Here is a 20,208-nt window from a genome sequence, read left to right on the forward strand (position 1 = left end):
GATTACTATCGAATTCCATACTACTAATAAATTCCAGTAACTCCCCCTCTCAGTGTCTCACTATTACAAAGTAAGAAATAACAGTACACACAATGTGAACCCATTAGGACTATCATAAATAACAAAATCAAACGGCAAACCTCTACCGATGACCACCATAACGTATGAGTGTGATTTATAAGTCGACATGTGACATGGCAATTATACGCCCAGATGAACTTTGACCGTTAATAATGGAATATGTATGAATCAGAATTGTTGTAGTCAATTGGATTGGAAATATGGGAAACTAGAAATATGGGAAACTACTTTGTGTTTAAATAAATTGTTTTAATATTTAATAATAATTCCTTTGTTCGTATTTATTTGCAGATCATTAAAATGTACCCGCATTACATTGCACATGAATCTGTTTTCATCGTTTGCTGCCAATAATTCTCTGTGGTTAGTGTGGTATTTTGTTGTGGTGCCTAATCACGCTTTAGTAACAAATAGTCCGGTAAGTTGTAAATGTGAAGACAAGATTTTTTTTGGTGTGTGAAAAACTTTAATTAGCAAAAAATGTTGTACTCATTTTTATTTATGAATACTTAAAAAAAGACTAAGTCTAATAATTTAGAGCAATTTATTGGTTCAAGATCACCGTGAATACTGGGTGTTTTGTCCAAAAAACCATGCAGCACCTCGAAGTATTAAACCTAGACACTCCTTATGATATATGGATTGTCATATATCGAATATTCTTTAGCGATCGAAATATACCAGAATTTTTTGTAAAAACATTTTGCTTTAAGGCCTATATCCTCCTTTCTGGAGGACATATTTCGGCGAAGAGAAGACTGCGAGACAATATTTTTTTGATGTTGCGATTGTTGCCTTCTGGGTATCATAAACCTGCAAGTTGTTTTCAAAAGCTTTTCTGATAAGTTTCAGACTTTACCACGATTCTATGAATATGAGTATATGGCGAATGTGAATTCTTCTTTAAATCCATAAAACCGATGACGAAATTTATTTAGAATCACAAGGAATTACTTACTTTCTTAAATGGCTTTTACTCTAAACACAACGTTTCGTTCTATAAGCGGAATTAAAAATAGATTTCCAAACGCACCGATCTTCTGTTTTACTTCTCCAGTTTTGGATACTATGTTTTGTGATATTATCTTCGAGCTTATCTTTCCACCGGAGTGGCTCGTATTCATATGCCTTCTGGCGGGGCATATTTATCTATTCTGCGGACATGGCCCAGCCAATGCAATCGTTGTAACTCGATTATCGATGTCGGTCGGCTGGTACAGATCGTGGTTCATAAGGCGCCGTTATTCAGCTTCAATGCATATTGGTCCATAAATCTTCCGAAGATTTGTTGTTTTCAAACAGATCAAGTTCTCCCTCATCTGCTTTCACAAGTACCCATGCTTCGGATCCATATATGGGCAAACATTTGTAAAATTGAGTTTTCCTTTTTAAAAAATCAAAATTTTTTTTGATGCTACATCAATGATTTTTGGTACATAGATTAAAAAAAAATCCAAAAAAAATTTTTCAAATATATTTTTGTTAATAACCTTGACCGTTGCGCGCAAAAGATATGACCATTTTAATTTTAATATTTAGAAAAAATCCTAAAATAATAGTGGCTTGATATAATAAGCTGTTATATCTTATTACTGTTAACTGAATTTGTAGCCTTTACGATGATGTCAAAATACTCATAAAATATTTCAATGGTTTCGCGAAAAATCAAATTTATTACAAAATTTTACTTATTTGCAAAAATATTTTTGAAATAAAAGCGCTTATTCTTACAAAAAATATGAAAAAAAATACAACAGCATCCAGACATTGTGAGAAATAAAATGAAGCCAATGGCGTGAAGGTCGGAATTATAATATTCATAGTATTTGCAAAAATGCGAAGAAAATTTGAGGAAAAAATAAAATTTATATTATTCTAATTTTGTTGTTTTATGATTTTAAAAGAAAAGTTGAAGAAAAAATTTTAGAGTTCTTTCTCTTGTTCGTCAAAATGTCGTGCAATAATGAATATTTAAAAAATGAATAATAACGTTGCAACCAATTTTTGCTCTATAGCTTACCTATTAGCGAAATTGTTTATGTATATCATTATATTAAATCGCAAGGACATCGAATTGTGGCATAAAATTAAAATAAAGTTAAAGTAAATATTACAATTTTTGAAGCGCATAAAAACCGCGTAGTCGTGGAAATGACTAATGCACATCCGATTTTCGAAAACAGCGAATCAATCCCTTTTATTTGATATACACTTTGTGAAATTCTATTTGGAGACCACGGTGTAGCATTTGTTGCACATTAGGGGATAAAAAACAGTAAAATGGCTGATTTCCACGAAGTACATTTATATTATATGCGCATCCGATTTCAATGATCACAATTAAAAAATACATCATTCTATGCCGTTTCAATGCAATCCATCGAGAACCGTGGATGTAGCATCACACTCAATTTTTAGGAAAAATCTATTATATTTCTGGATCCGCGATAGTTTTTATACCCTCAGCATTTATGCTAACGAGGGTATATACACTTTCATACGGGCAAAATGTGCCTCATCGAAATAATGGTTTTAGACCCCAAGTATGTTTGGACGAAATGTGTTTCAGACAATTTGGAGTCGATTGAGCAATGTCCGTCCGTCTGTCTGTCTGTATGTCTGCCTGTCTGGCTGGAGCGCACGATAACTCTCGAACGGATGAACCAATTGGCTTTCGTAATATTTTGCCCAAACTTAGTTTAAGTTCGAAGATGGGCTATATCGGTCCACTCCTTCCGGTACCTCCCCCACAAAAGTTCGAAAATGTTCGGAAAATTTGTGCGCACGATAACTCTTGAAGGGAGTAACCGATTTGGTCCATACTTTGCCCATCGTAAAATGTGTACCAGACTTAGATAATATTTCAATATAGACTCAATCGGCTTACTCTTTCGGGTACCTCCCACACAAAATTTCGGAAATGTTCAGTTTAGGACCATCTCTCGAATCGCTCTGATTTTTGTTTTAGCAACTTGTATTCACTGCCCTCCATACGACGGTAAAAGTTTCATTAGGGGCAAGTCCATACTTCCTGAGAAAATAGCCTGAAAGTTGCAAAAAAAACCCCTATGACACCGTGTGAGGTGGTTGGAGCGCAAGATAACTCTAGAACGGATCTGCCGATTCGGTCCAAAATTTGGCCTTAGTAATATTTTGTCCAAACATAGTTTACGTTTGAAGATAAGCCATATCGGTCCACTCCTTCGGGTACCTCCCCCACCAAAGTTCTAAAATGTTCGGAAAATTTGTTCATACGCTAACTCTTGAAGGGAGTGGCCGAATTGGTCCATACTTTACACATCCTAATATATCTACTAGATATAGATCAGGTTCAAATATGAACTATATTTGTCCACTCCATCCGGTAACTCCCACACAAAATTTCGGATAAGTTCACTTTAAGACCTGCTATCGAATCACTTTGATTTTTGTTGAAGCAACTTGCATTAGCTGCCTCAATTACGATGGTAAACGTTTTTTCAGGGGCAAGTCCATACTTCTTGAGCAAACATCCCAAAGGGTGTAAAAGCCCCCTACGGCACCATATGTTGTGGCTGGAGATCGACTTCCATAATGGTCAATGTAGATCCATTCCTTTTATTATCTCCTTTGCAAAACTTTTGATCTCTAATCCTTATGAAAATTTTTGTCGGTTCAAACTCTCAATATTTTTAAAAACCCCTAAATACATACGTTTTTTGGGAAAAAATTGTTTCAATATATACAGGCTGAGGGTATATCTATATATATATGTTTTCGCAAATTTTAAACACGCGTATCGATCTATTTATTTAAGTAGAACTGACACATCCAAAAATTGTTTTACAACGCGATATTTTCAAAAAAATTTTTTGTACATTTTCGAAATTTGAGGGGTATCATATCCGCCAATCTAGTGAACCGATTTGGACGCGGCTTATTAGATTCAGAACGCAAAAAAAACTAATTTTACGCGAGTTTCCATGGAAATCGTAAAGCAGTTGTAAAATTTTGACCAAAAAAAAAGGTTTTTCAGAAAAATTTACGCACAAAAATGTTGACTTTGAGCGAAGATTGCTGCGACCCTATGAAGACTACACGCTCGACTTATACATCAAAAATGCGAATTCGCGAGTACTAAAATCACATAATAAACTTTTAGACAAATCTAGTTGCGCGTCCGGATTAGAGCAAAAATTCCAAAACCACCTGTATTTTTGCTTCAAAATGTCAGCATCCTTTTGACGCGGTTAAAGTGAAAATTCGAAAAAATGATACGATTCAGCTTAATGTCTGAAGTGTATTCTTTAACTTTCTCTTTGAGCATTAAGCTGTGCATTGTGTTCTAAAGCTAATAATTGGACAATAACAAATAAAAACGTGTTTTAATCAACATATTTTCCCCTATTTTTTTACAATAATGTGGTCATAGCTTCCGCACAAATAATTATTTTAAAAAATCCCTCGGTGAATCGTGCTAAAACAGTTCACTTTACCGATATACGTTCAGAGTTTGTGTTGATGTACAACAGTTCGCTTGTTACAATACTCCAAACATACGCTTTAACATAAGTGAAATTTCTAGAAATATGCCCATATAACTACGGGTGGTATCAGCGTCTGAAATTTTTGTTTGACGAGAGGTGGTTTTGCTTATAAACTATTTACATACAAAGTTGCATCTGTTGGCCAATATTATTATCGTCATTATTTCGAAACTTATGTTGGTTTTTATTTTTGGCGGTGCTGAGGTACACTAAGGCAGTAACTACTTCAAATGTTTACATTTCAACGTTCACTGTTGGTCCAATTCCACAGGACGTCTTGCATGTATATACCATAGACTGGGCTTTATCGCCGTTTTCTGTCAGACCAACTTTGGCATACTCTTTTTCTATAGTTGGCTATTATGGCTCTCCAGTAACAACATCTTTATTGTATATAAAGCTATTTTTATCATTTTTTGTAAACAAACTAGGATCTCGCATGACCTTTTCCAGCAAGATATTAAATAGGTCACACGATAGACAGTCACCTTGTCTGAAACATCGTTCGGTATTGAAAGTCTCGGAGAGGTTTTTTTCCTATTTTAACCGCTGATCTCGTTTCCGTTAATGTTGTTCTACATAATCGTATTAATTTTGCACGAATACCAAACTCCGACATGGCGTGGAACACCTTTGACCTTATTGGGCTGTCGAATGCGGATTTGTAGTCGACCAATAAGTGTATGTGTCGATCTCTTTTTCCTGGGTCTTCTCTAGAATTTGGCGTAGAGTGAAGATTTAATCAACTGTAGATTTCTCAGGTCTAAACCCGCATTGGTTCACAGGACAAAATACCCACCCCTAGCATTACGTTGTTAATGTGTTCATTTACGTGAAATGACGTAATGTAGTGTAATAAGAATCACCATTTTAATTAACTTTTTGGTAATGAAGTGTTTCTCCCAGCTTTGTTCCTGTTTTTTTATTACAATATTATTTTCTTACTTTATTTGTTAGAATTAATTTAATTTTTCAATGAAAATTTTGTTTTCTTATTTCACAAAATGCTCATATAGTGGCAAATGCTGAAAAATCCCGTAGTCCCGAAATTGCGGCGAGAAATCCCGAAAACCCGAGTTAAGGAATTGCGAAATCCCGTATCCCGGGATTTTTGCAAACCCGTCCCGATCGACATCCCTAGTTCCCAGGTTATTTTCTTCATCTTTGCAAATTAATGTGCCTGAAACGTACCCTTCAACCTGGCGGTTTAAGGACAAAATTTTAACTTTTGCAAGTAAAATATACAAAAAATGTCTAAAAAAATATCTGATTGCGGCTGCACGGCACTCTCGTACATCTCGAGTTTTTATTATTCCTGATCTTTCTTCTGAAAATACGCTTCTCCCCTCTGCTCTTTCCCAGACATTTTTCCTTAGCGCTTCACGTTGCTACTGACTGCAGGGTTCCTCTGTATGCCGCGTTCTTCTCTTCAGTAGACTTACGGCACTCCTGATAATAACATGGATTTTCTGCTATTCTTTGCCGTGCGCTTCAGTTGAGGCGAGTATACTTGTGCTACTCGCACTCTTGCCGCAATATTAAGACGAGTGCGTAACTTGACTGTTACAAACGAAACGATGTTCGCTCCTCGAATGTATAGCTCATATAACACACTGGAAGGGTTTTTTTCGCCTATCACAACATGATCGATCTAGTTTTTGGGTTTCCCATCTGAGGACATCCACGTGGCATTATATACATATATCGACCAAAGATTTTTCTCTCCCAATTTTAGCGGTTAAATCTCTTAAAACAATCGTAGCTTTAATCACGGTCAGGATAGCAGTTATATGTTCCCTCTAGGTGACATGCACGTGACTGTGCGTATGTCAATGCGGAGAAACTTGATGCTGCTCGCTTCCATGTTTCTGCCGCTGCAAAATCGATCAGCATAATTCCGTTGTCGGATGTAACATCATGAAAGCTGAACTTGCGACCGGGTGGCCAAATATATTTTCCTTCCCACTTTTGACATTAAAATCTCTTAGAGCAATGTTAATGTCACGGCCAGAACAGCAGTCATATATTATCTCTCTAGGCACTTGTAGAATATAACCTTAATCTGTTCATCTTTCTTTTCGGTTGGGGCATGGGCCCACATTAGACTGATATTAAATATCTTTTCTTTTATAGGGATTATGGCAATTCCCTCATCAATAGCTGTGAAGCTGGAGACCAGGTTTTCGGATTTACCATAAATCCAACACCTACCCTATGTTTCGTTCCATGACAGCTATAATAAAGTGCCTAATCGTTTACGACCACAAGGCCATGATATCTGCTTAGTACTTAGTAGATACAACCGCTAGAGCGCAAATTCGAAGATCATGGTCCTTAAAAGGTTTGCGGGGTCGTAAACTTTAGTGGCGATTCTTGTTCTTAGTTTTTTGTCATACATAGGCCAGAAACTTATCTAAGGGACATTAGGCATTACTGCGTAGTGCCAGACTCCATTTGACAGTTCCATTGCAACATTTTAAATTTTTTAAGCTAAACGTACTCAGGACAAAAATGGTAACAACCTACGAAAATACTATAAACGTCAATCTTGTAGAGAATCTTCACTGCTGCAACGTTTTCTAGTCCCATTTCGTAGGATTTGCAGTTTCCAAGTCGTGAAAGTCGTGAAAACCTATAAAAATCCTAAAAATGTGAACTTTGATCGCGATTTATTTAAAAAACGCTCCGGTGATTTTTTTGTTATACCCTGCACCACTATGTGGGGAGGGTATTATAAGTTGGTTTTGCCCAAAAAGTTTGTAACGCATCGAAATAATGGTCGTGGACCCATACATATACATACAAAAGTGAATGTCTCGACGAGCTGAGTCGATCTGGCTATGTGTGTCCGCCCGTGTGTGTCCGTCAAAAACCTGCTAATTAAAGTAGAAAATATCACCTTTGCAACGATGTAACGTAGGTTGTCGTAGGTGGTTAAACACCGAAGCTATCGCAATAGCCGCTAATAGAACATATGTTTTCATTTTTGCGATTTAAATAATAATGACGAATATCACAGCTTTGTGTGGGGACCTTCCAAAAGCAAAGCCTGACTATGAAAGTTGAAAATTCCATCTTTACAATGATGGAAAGTAGGTTGGCGTAGGTGTCCAAATTACGGAGATATCGCAATAGACGGTAATACATCCCATTTTTTAATTTTTTGATAATCATGCTACACGTCGCAATTTTGATTAAATCGTCAAGAAATTTTGGGTGTTAATGGGGGTCCCACAGAGGAAAAAACCTATTGATTTTGGCAATGGTCGGAATTTGAAAAAAAAACTTATATGGGGAAAAGGCCAACGTTTTTTTTTCAAAGCTAATATCTCTCTTCTGTAAGAGGTATATCGAAAGCAAAACCTGGCAAGGAAAGTAGAAAATATCACCTTTACAACGATGTGAAGTAGCTTGTCATAGGTGGTCAAACAACAGAGATATCGCAATAGTCGGTAATGCATCCCCTTTTCCATTTTTTGTGCAATCGCACTACAGGTCGAAATGTTGATCGAATCCTCACGAAATTTTGGGGGTCGATGGGGGTCTAACAGAGAAAGAAGCCTATTGATGGTTGGCGTACATCCCATTTCCATTTTTTTAATTGAGTTGTACTGACGATGCACTTAAATGCGTTTCAACAAAATTGACCTGTATTAATGAAGACATGCAGAGCAAAGACGCTTAGCTATCCCAATTTTAATATTTTGAATTTTACCAGTCAAAAGCTTATGCACAGGAGTAGTGGTGTAGGGTATCACATAGTCGGCCCCGACCCGACTATAGCCTTGGCTCACTTGTGTTTTCTATTTTTCTCATCTATAAACATTGTAGCTTCAGAATCCGCAAAAACCTTCCATTTAAAGTTGGTTCAGGTGCACAGTGCCGTGTGTTGTGTTGTTTACAGCATCTTGAAAAAAAACACTTTGCAAAAAATTGAATTTACTTGCGAACAGTTTCGTCCCATCATTTTTCACAATTTTCCACGTTGATAATCACCCAACAAAAATTCGGATCCGTTAGTCATTACGTAACCCATTACAAAGTAATGTAAACAAGCTTCTTTTTTGCATTACAAGTAATCTGAAAAGTAATGGGTTACTTCTTAAACAATTTACAAGCAAACCTACTTACTTTACTCCTCACTAAGTAATGAGGACGGTGGTACAGTGTGTGTGTCCGACTATAAATCCTAGAGTTGTGTGTTCAACGCTCACCGTCGGCACGCGAGTTTTTTTTAATTAAAAAAATAAAAGTTCGTGGTGCACACGTGCACTGCACATTTAAGTTCTTAAGCAACCCTTAATGTTCGTGTGCGTGGAACAGTTTGAAGTGTCTTTGACTAGAAATCAGAGGGTTCGTGTGTTCAACGCGCCCAGAGAGCGAAATAAAATAAAGTAAAATAAAAGTAAGAAGTGTGATGAAATTAAAAACAAACTGTTCTAAAAATAGAATTGTTTTCACCTTACTTTTCAACTTCTAGTGGCCACAGAATAACTAGTTATTCTAGTGGTCATAAAATAACTACAAACTGAGTGCGTCATGCCCTTGTAAAAATAATGGGGAAGAAAGGGGGTTTGTGAGTAGTTACTGCTGCCAAAAATCCCTTACAAAACCCATGATTTTGGGAGGACTTTTTTTGCTGGGCACGGCAAGAGTGCATCGATGGAATTAAATCTTTGTATTGCAATATAGGGTCATCCCATAGCACTATGAAAAACTGGTTTAAAGGATTCAACTCGCTAAAAACGAAGGTCGTGAGGTTCGTACAAAAACGGCCGTTGTGCCAGAAAAAAATTAAGCCGTACGTGAACAGATAATGCAAGATCGCCAAGTTATATACCGAGAAAAAGAGGCATCCTTAGGCATTTCTTCCACCAAACTAACACTTGATATTACATAAATACCTGGGGTTTTCTCATTACATCCAGCACAATTTGGCAATCGCTCAGAAAAAGGCATTGGTGCCAAGAAATTTTGAATAGAAACGATCTCGGTGCTTCAAACGACGTTCCTAAGATCGTTACAGATGGCGAATCTTGGATCTTTGCTTAAGAGCCCGAAACAAAACAGGAATCGACCATATGAATCTTGGAAAGCGACCCAAGTCCAACGAAAGTTGTTCATGTAAGAAACACATCGAAGCAAATGGTGGCCTGATTCTTCGGCAAAACTGGACATGTGGCTACTGTACGGCTTGAGCATCGTAGGACGATTAATTCTGAGTACGATTATTTCTATTTGGCTGAAGTTTCCAGAGAAATTCGAAAAAAAAGAACAAGAAAAGACGAATCACTATGCACCATGACAATGCGATCTCTCACACATCAATTTAAACCAGCGCACTATGGTCGAAATTACTGATCTAGCGGCGCGAAATAAATAACTTTGAAACGAATGGAGATATCTTTCTGAAATCTTGCACAAACTCAGTCTGTGTCCGTGGGTAATAATGGGCTAAATATGAACCAAATCGACTAATATTTTGGTATATCCCCCATATAACGGTACCTCCTGATATTCGGTATTTTGAGAATTTTGAGGATTTAGTGATCTAGAGATCACTAAACCTTTCCACCAAAAATTGTGGACGTTTGGGTATAGGCCCTTTTTAAGGTACCTCCCGATTGTCAGTATTTTGGGGGTTTAAAGCTACATTTCCCGGCCAAATTAGGTGAAATTTGGTATTTGGGGTTCCCAGTGGACACAAACATTCTCGACTAAAAATTGTGGACACAGGTCTACATTTTAGTATTGTCCCCATATAAATGTACCTCCCAATATTCGGTATTGTTAGGATTTTGTCTACATTTTCAGGCCAAATAAGCTGAATTTTGGCATAGGAGGTTCTCGTTGGTTATACATCTTCTCCACCAAAAATTGTAAACATAGGTCTACATTTCTATATAGCCCCCATATAACTGTACCGACAGATTTTGGGTATTTTGAGGATTTAAGCTATTTTTCAAGACCATTTATCAGCAAGATTTGCAGCTATTTGCAGCTAAATTGTGGTTATTCGGAATCTAGGTAGTCCAATTTAATTAGTAAAAAAAAATTGGACTTAACCTCAGTGGACCTTGGTAGTTACGCTCCATTCAACAAAAGTATATTTCACTAAAAACATAAAAAAATTATAATTTTTGAAATTTTATTTCTACATAACTAAGTAATTTCAGGCCCCAATTTTTTTTTAATTTAACTTACACCCTCCCCTATCAATAAAAAATAAACTTTGTTTAGTTTTATTACGAATTTATTAAACAATTAAACAAATATGAAATCAGGTTTTTAGCAAAAATTTTATTAAAATCGGATGCATCAAAATTTCTTGCACTTGACAGTTAATAACTGAGTGAATATTTACAACAACAAAAAATTGAAAACAAAATTTTAGTCAGCAGAGTGTCTGTAATCTATACTACGGAAAACATTTCGCAATTTTATACTTTGATTTTTTGACTTTCGCGCCGCTAGATCAATGGTTTCGACCAGTGTGCTGCGCCTTTTTGACCGGGCAAAACTTGGAATTGATAGGTCATCCACCGTACAGCCCTGACTTGTTACCCAATCGCTTTTATTTTATGCCCGCACATCGACAAAAAAGCGTGGTCAACGATTTTCGTCGGCAGAAGATGCTGTTGAAGCGCTCAAAACACATGTTTTAAAGGTGTATCATTCGGAGTTGAAAAGGTGTTTCAACTATTGGTAGGACCGGACCGTTTCTTAATGCTGTAACACTCTTGCTTTCTGCTAAAAATAAAAACAACTGTCAAATCAACATTGCAATTCAATTCTACTTATGCGTAACCTCCTTTAGTTTGGAAAACCATTCCATAAACTGTAGTTTTCAATTCTATGAAGGAATTGTAACATAATTAAATGTAAACCCAATTATTTCCTTATGATTTTGTATTAAAAAAAAAAACCAATTGTCTTATTGATTTCCCCTAAGTAATCAGTCGATACTTGTCTTAGTAGATACGCAATATGGCCTCTAAAAATACACAATTTATCTAACAAAAAATAAAAAAACAACAACGTTTCCCATAAGAATATACAAACCAATTTATGAATTATTTGTAACATTTTGTAACGGAAGATGTCTTTGAACTGTTTTGTCTGGGAATATTTGACGGTAGGTCAGGGCATATTATGCTACGAAAGCTAACAAAGCGACACACGATTATTACATAGAAACTAAGGGAAATACGTACACGTATTTATTAAGAATTTTGAATTCAAAATATGTGACTGTAATATTAATCTACATTGTTTAAAATTCCAATTGTTTAATATTTCACATAAATACATATTTTTATAAATTGTCATTATTGCATTTCAGCCTCCCTGTGTAGGTTTACACATAGTCCTACATTATTTCCTCCTAACCAACTACTCATGGATGTTGTGCGAAGGTTTTTATCTACACACGGTATTGGTATCGGCCTTCATATCAGAAAAGAAGTTGGTCAAGTGGCTAATAGCATTTGGTTGGGGTTCCCCAGCCATTGTAATTTTAGTTTATGGTCTGGTGCGTGGATTGGTCGGTGTTGGTCAGGAAATTTCACAGTAAGTTTTGCCTTCGAATTAAGAAAATATTACGAGCTAATTTTAACATTTCACCCCCTATTTCAGTTGTTGGATGGATGATGAAAACTTGTATCGTTACATTCTTTTTGTACCTGTTTGTATTTCGATATTCCTCAATTTACTATTCCTGTGCAATATTGTACGTGTTGTACTGCTTAAACTGAAGGCACCAGCATCATTGCAAAATAGTTGTGGCCCCTCGCGCCCTGTGATACAAGCATTTCGGTAAGAAAAACCTTCCATTTTGATCACAGCAGTAGGCCATAAAAAGGAGCCTATTTCTGAAATTTTTTAAAGATGGAAAATGTAATATTTTTAATTTTCGGGAGCACTGTACTTTTATTCATTTTATTTAACATAGATGCTCTGTTCCAGAACCTGCAAGAAGCTGCTACATTTTACTACGATAACATTTTTTCCTTTATGTTATCGAAAAAAAAAAATAGTAAAAATTTGTAGATTGTTGCAGTTCTGGAACAGACCAAATATTAAAAAAAACTGTTCTTTATTTTTTGTAGAGCAACCTTGCTACTTGTGCCATTACTGGGCCTACAATATATTGTGACTCCATTCCGTCCGGATCCAGGACATCCATTGGAACATACGTATGAAATTATATCTGCATTTACAGCTTCATTTCAGGTAAGCTTTTTTAATACCATAAAGCTAAATCACCGTGTTAGGCCCTCTTCCAACACCTTTCCTGCACTCAAAAACAACCCCATAACCGGCCAACAAATTCCAAGTTTTCTTTTAAACGATTTAATCTGTGTCTTTAATAACTTTTCATATTTTCACACACACACACATAACTCAACGACATCACTTCCATAATCACAAAAACTAATTGCATTTTGCTAAGTATCCTGAGTAGTTTCAAATTACATTTTGCTATTAAACTTGTCTCTTATTTGTCTTTAGTTGTTCTTTTTTAATAAAATTACTAGACATTGTGTGTGTGTACTTGTTAACAAACTCATGAAAGCTGTTTTGAGTTATAAACCAAAGTACTTGTGAGCGAAAAAAAAGAAAACCCAATGTTAAATATTTACCAAGGTTATCCTTTGGCAACAAATCTTTATTAGCAGCTTCCTTGGTGACGACGACAAGTTGTAAAAGAAAATTATATAATATGTATTTAAAAGATTTTCACAATTATTTCGACACTGCATAAACTTTCAAATGAAACATGTAATTAATAAGCGTAGATAGACGTGAGGATTTTAGGATAGCAATCAATGTCGAGCATGTGGATAAATGTGAGACATTGTGTTATACAAAAGTTGTAACCATGGTAGTGGACGAGTGGTTAGTGTCAGGACTTTATCTTAATTTAAAGCAAGCACGGTCACATTTGGCACGGCGGTGCCGATGATTTTCGGCAATTTACACGCAAACGACCCGAATGCACAGAAAGAGCGTACAAAAGAGAACAAATGTTTTGATTTGTTATTGTTTTAAAGCTTGCGAGAATATAAACTTACTAACACACTATTATAAGTTGCCTATATTTTGAATACATTCACATTTTCTCCGTTCTCTTTTTGGTCATGCCTGATTTAAAGAATCGAATCTTTATTGTCGATTCAGCGCCAATACTCCGACCGAAAAGAAGATGAACAGACCATGAATGCTCTAGCTGATTTGGAGGAAAAAATCTATGGTCCCGTGGTCGGCAAGTTTAGTCTTAATGAGGTAATATCCGACAACGGAATTACCATGATCAATTTTGCAGCGACAAAAACATGGTAGTAAGAAGCACCAAGCTCCAACACCTCGTCATACGAAGAGCCACTAGGATGTCCCCAGATGGAAAACAAGAAATCAGATCGATCATCTTGTGATAGATTGAAGACACTCTTCCAGTTTGTTAGATGCCCGATCGATTCGAGGACCGAACATCGATTCACACCAGCTAAGGTACGCACTCGTCTTAATGTTGCTACAAAAGTGCCATATAGATATCACAAGCCAAACCGCTTAACTGACCCACATTGTGGAAGACGGTTCTCCTTGTCCAGAGTCTGTAAGAAATAATCTTATGTACTACCCATTTTAGTTGGTACCGGTAGGCTTTTCTTTGAGCTTTTCGGTCATTATCACAGGAAGTATGGACTTAACCCAAAAAAAACCAATAAGGAAAGGATCAAAGTCGGGCGGGGTCGACTATATAATACCCTACACCACTGTAAATATGTAAAATATATATGGAAGCTATATCCAAATCTGAACCGATGTCGATATGATTTGCCACAGTTATTTCTAGACTAGCCACCGTCACACATTCCAAATTTCATTGAAATCGGACAAATATAGCGTGTTTCGTGCATCAAATACCTCAAATCTGCCTAAAATATATATGAGAGCTATATCCAAATTTGAACCGATGTCGATATAATTTGGCACACTTACTTCTAGGCCAAATCCCGGCGTGTTTCGTGCACCAAATGCCTTAAATCGGGCGAAAATATATATGGGGACAATATCCAAATCTGAACCGATTTCTATATTATTTGGCACACTTATTTCTAGGCCAAATCCCGGCAAACATTCCAAATTTTATTGAAATCGTACATATATAGCGTGTTTCGTGCACCAAATTCCGTAAATCGGGCGAAGATATATATGGGGACTATACCCAAATCTGAGCCGATTTCTATATAACTTGGCTTACTTATTTCTAGACTAAATTCCGTCGCACATTCCAAATTTCATTGAAATCGGACATATATAGCGTGTTTCGTGCACCAAATGCCTTAAATCGGGCGAAGATATATATGGGGGCTATATCCAAATCTGAACCGATTTTTACCAAAATAAATAGCGTTCGTCCTTTGGTCAAAAAAACTGTCTTCACCAGGTTTCATGCGAATCGGACAAAAAATGCGACCTGTACTTTGTTTACAAAAATACATGGACAGACGGTCAGACGGACATGAGTAAATTGACTCAGAAAGTGATTCTATGTATATCCCTAAAAAGAACTATGGGTCTATCTCGTTTCCTTTTGCATGTTACAAACTAATGCACAAAGACATAATACCCCTTACCACAAGGTGGTGCAGGGTATAAAAATGCGATGTCGCGACGGCGACGCGTCGTAACAGGGCCCACAAGAAAAACTTATTGCAACTAATTTGAAAGCGTTCCGAGACGAGCTGTTAAACTTTACGTTTTCCATATTTTGTGTGGGAGGTCTCCAAGTACAAGATTCACAATGCTATTCAAGCCTGTTTGATTGTCTCGTTTCTTCTCACTTATACCTTTGGACTTCTCCCTCCAGATCATGAAGATCTCTCCTGACGTGCCTGATTGGAGGAAGCCGGTTCACAAGATCGTGGCGGCGTACGTAGGGTTAAAATTCGAAAAACGGCGCTTAATTGAAAAATCAAATCACACTTTTTTAATAATCTGTCTTGACAGGGTTAAAGAGTACAATTTTCTAGCTCACTACCCAAAATAGCAATGTCGTATGTTGTTTACTTTTGTTGATGCATTGTGTCAAAGTTGAGAAAATTTTCAAGTTTTTGCGAACATGTTAAAAAACATAAATTTGTGTGGTTGTGAACGGCGATAACATATTTTTTGATACATAAAAATTTCATTTTTAGTCAATTAGAGGTATTTCTCAATATTTTAGAAAAAATGTTTTAACAGAAGTTTTGTAGAAACGTGCCTAAAAAATCTTCAAAATATGAACAAATTTTCCATAATTTTGAAATATATTAGAGTATAGAAAAAGAGTGTCAAAAAGGTTGTGAGAAAAATTTTTGTATTTTTCTCTTGAGTGTTTTCTTTAATTTTCCGCTAAAACACCATGCCGTTTTTTGCGGTTTTGAGTTATGTCAAAAATGGTGAAAATACTCATGGTTCATATTTTTTGGCTTTTTGGGTTTGAGTCTTCATTTCTATGGTCTTGTTGTACATTATATCGTATTTTGCATTGATGCTTGTGTTCATCCTAGATAAGACTATATGTGCAGTTTTACCATTACTATAATATAATATTTATATATGATTTATATGAAATCATGACGATGGAAGTTAATGTTGGCAATTTGTTGATTTCATTCTTATGAAAGTTTGTTTTAATTTTCATATAAACTTCCACTCAGCTGATACGGTAATTCTGCTATGAGAATATACGAAGAGACGAACTTGTATGAAAAACCAAAAAGTTGAAACGCAAAAAAATGCATAGATCTACTATTTTTCAACCGATTCCTTCTTGCTTTAAATAAATAATTACTCAGTTTGGTATCTTCTACGCAGCCCAGAGCACAAGGAAAAGCATTTTCCTGTTTTTTAATTCGTTTTTTATTTTCACAATTAAACCACTATAACATATCCAACTCTTAACCATTTTTAAACAGTTGTGGCTTGTTTGAAGTACCTTTTAAAGAAAGGAAAAAAATATAGAAATCCGTTGTAAAAGAGGTTATGCCCGTTCAATGTTTAAAATCAAAGAAACTCAGTTTTTCACTACATTTTCAGTTAAAATATCAACAAGTGAGCAAAGGCTATAACCAGGACGGGCCGACCATGTGATACCCTACACCACTACCCCTGTGAATAAGCTTTTCATTGGTAAACATTTCTTTTAGGGAATATAATCCGACTACCACCAAAAATAATATGCCTCTTTCTCTCTGGTACCCCCATAAGCAACCAAAATTTCGTGACCATCCGATCAAAATTACGATCTGATTGCAAAAAATGGAAGAATTGGATGCATTACCGACTATTGTGGTATCTCCATTGTTTGACCACCTTCGCCAACCTGTTTTACACCAATGTAAAGGTAATATTTTCTTCTTCCATTGACAGGCTTTGCCGTTGGAATACCCCTAACAGAAGCCGATATATTCACAAAGAATAAAACTTTGAATTTGTCTCCAAATGAGTTTTTTTTCCCCTTTCCGACCCCTAAATATTATCAGACTATCACCAAAATCAATAGGCTTCTTCCTCTGTGGAGCCCCCATTTACCTCCAAAATTTCGTCACTATCCGATCAAAATTCCAACTTGTAGCGTGATTACAAAAAATCGAAAAAATGGGTATATTACTGAATTTTGCAATATCTCGGTTTGCTCACTTACGCCAACATACTTTGCATCAATATAAACGAGATCTTTTCTTCTTCCATTGACGGGTATTCCTTTTGGAATACTCCAACCAGAAGCCGAGATATTCGCATAAGAAAAACGTTGACTTTTCTCCACATAAGCTTTTCGCTTATTCCGACTCCTGAATATTATCCGACCATCACCAAACTAAATAGGCTTCTTCCTCTGTGGGACCCCCATTAACCCCCACAATTTCGTGACGATCCGATCAAAATTGCGACCTGTAGCGTGATTACAAAAAAAAAAAATTGGAAAATGGGATGCATTTTCGACTATTGCCATATCTCTGCTATTTGACCACCTACGACAACCTACTTTACATTGTTGTAAAGGTGATATTTTCTACTTTCCTTGTCAGGTTTTTGCTTTTGGTATACCCCATATAGAAGCTGAGATATTCGCTTTGGAAAAAAACGTTGTCTTTTTATCCACCTAAGTTTTTTGCCCTTTCCGAACCCTAAATAGTATCCGATCATCTCCAAAATCAATATGCTTCTTCCCCTCCGGGACCCCTATCAACATCCATCCATTTTGATGACGATCCGATCAAAATTGCGACCTGTTGCGTGATTACAAGGTTTAGATGGACAGACGGACGGACACACATAGCCAGATCGACTCAGCTCGTCGAGACATTCATTTTGATATATATAAGTATGGGTCTACGACCATTATTTCGATGCGTTACAAACTTTTTGGCTAAAACCAACTTATAATACCCTCCCCACATAGTGGTGTAGGGTATAAAAACGATGTCTCCCAAAGACACCAAACGTATCTTCGTCATTCATGGACTCCCACAAAACATAATTTATGCATCAGAACCCTGGAAAATTTTTTGTCCACTTTTGTATCACAGTGTTATTGATCAACCAAAATAAGTTTCGGAAATTGAAATGAATTCAACACAGAAAACCCAGAAAAGTTTTTAAAACCACGTAATATCAGTAAATATTACAAAAATTGAATGGAAATAAAAAATGCACCACACTAGCTCGAAAACCAATACCAATATTTTTGTGGGCTTATTTAGGACATCAAAATCTAGACCTTTATCGACCGCTGTATTTAAAAAATATTAATTTGCAAGTTTATGATCAAAACTTGGTCCTTTTATCGTATACATTGATAATTTGATTTGACTGTCCACCATTTGTGTTTAAACTAATATTTTGTAAAATCCTCCTGTGAAGGACAATATTTTTATATTCTAAATAAGCCCACAAAAACATAGAAAGATAGGTTCATTCGTTTTCTAGTTAGAGAGGTCACCGCAAACCGCTTTAATAAAAATAGTGTTTCGTAGACGGTCATTTGCCACAAAACTATGTAATATTTTTAAACAAGAAAAATTTCGAATGTTGCTTAAAATGTGCTCTTTCAGATGAAAGAACAAGACACTGAAAAGGTTTGGTAATATTCTTACAAAAAATTCGTGAAAAATTGCAACACATATGTGCAACTGGGAGTAAGCCTTGAAAACTAAAATATTAATAGAAGACAGTCCTCAGCGCGGAATTCTAGCTGTTTGAGTAGTCTGAATAGTCCATAGTGTAGCGCTAACATTTGCATATCACACTAGCGCCGCATAATTTACCACAGACTGGCTTATTATTTGATAGCAAGTCAACAATGTTTCTTTGTCAACACCCTAAGTACTGCCAGCCAACAACTTGAGAACCTTGTTCATACTTCTGATCGTGTCGCAAATAGCTGTGGCTTGCGCGGACTTAAACATGTTGTCAAACGTTACACCCAATATCTTGGGGTAGGTAGTGGGCACAATCAGGACACCATTAACCAATATGTTCAGGGGAAGCCTCATTTAAGCCATCCATGCGGTGGTCAGTGTAGCAATGAATTTAACGGCGGACATTTGCATATTCCTCAGATGGAAGAAATGCACTAACTCAGCGAGGTAGACATTTAACCTACTACATATCTCATCAGTAAATTCTGAGTGGTAATTTGTTTAGTCTCCGCAGAATTTCGAAAAACGAACAAGAGAAGACGAATCATTTTGCATCATGACAATGCGAGCTCTCACACATCGAATTGATTGTGTCATCCTCCGTACAGCCCTCGTTGGCACCCAATGACTTCATTTGATTCTCGTACATCAAGAAGAAATGCGTGGTCAACGATTTTCGTAGCCAGAAGATGCTCTTGAAGGGTTCAAAAACCATGTGTTGGAGGTGAGTCAATCAAGGTGGAAGTAGTGCTTCAACAATTAGTTTGAGCGCATGAAAAAGAAGTATAAATCGTGCTGAAGACTATTAAAAAAACAATAGAATTATATTTTTATGGTAAATAGATATTCGCGTTTTCATTGTCGTGCAACCCTCGTATTCGTGATCAGCATAAAATTCATAGTCCATATAACTGTGTCCGTGTATACATTTAACTCGTACACAGAAAGAATAATTACTGCATTTCGTGAACGCCTTTCATAAAGCAAAAAAAAAATCTGTTTTTTTCTGAGAGATTAAAAAAAAAACAATTTTGGCGAGTTGTTGTTTTTTGTTATTATCGACTAACAATCACCACACACCACCAACCAAACCAGAGACAAATTATGCTGCTTTTATTAATTAATTCGTTTATTCTGTATTATTGTAATTTACCGTTTCTTCCAATGGATTTTCACTGTAGTTGTTATCGTCTTGTGAACATAGCAGAACAATACGAACTGTATGTACATACGTGTTGAGTCTATCAGCACTAGGTTGAAATACTAGATGTTGCCTTTATATTAAAGAAATTAAAAATTTGTAGTTGCGAACTGTACAGTAGGGCTATAACCAAAAAAATACCACCACATAGCCGTGTAGAGCATGAAAAACTATTTCTTTATATTAAAGAAATTAAAAATTTGTAGTTGCG

The 20,208-nt window shown here is 36.2% G+C and overlaps 1 protein-coding gene across 13 annotated transcripts in view; it reads left to right on the forward strand.

The window, feature by feature from the left end:
- Positions 1 to 20,208, forward strand: part of Dh31-R (Diuretic hormone 31 Receptor) — a 451,262-nt gene that overhangs the window by 401,929 nt on the left and 29,125 nt on the right. For all 13 annotated transcript variants that reach the window (XM_073989144.1, XM_073989154.1, XM_073989149.1 and 10 more), the window contains 4 exons: positions 373 to 499; positions 11,950 to 12,176; positions 12,243 to 12,422; positions 12,716 to 12,839. In XM_073989144.1, coding sequence (XP_073845245.1) covers positions 373 to 499; positions 11,950 to 12,176; positions 12,243 to 12,422; positions 12,716 to 12,839 — 658 coding nt within the window. The remainder of the gene's footprint in view (positions 1 to 372; positions 500 to 11,949; positions 12,177 to 12,242; positions 12,423 to 12,715; positions 12,840 to 20,208) is intronic.

This window comes from Musca autumnalis, unplaced genomic scaffold, assembly GCF_047663935.1.
Source record: "Musca autumnalis isolate F117 unplaced genomic scaffold, ASM4766393v1 scaffold_5, whole genome shotgun sequence".
Classification (NCBI taxonomy): domain Eukaryota; kingdom Metazoa; phylum Arthropoda; class Insecta; order Diptera; family Muscidae; genus Musca; species Musca autumnalis.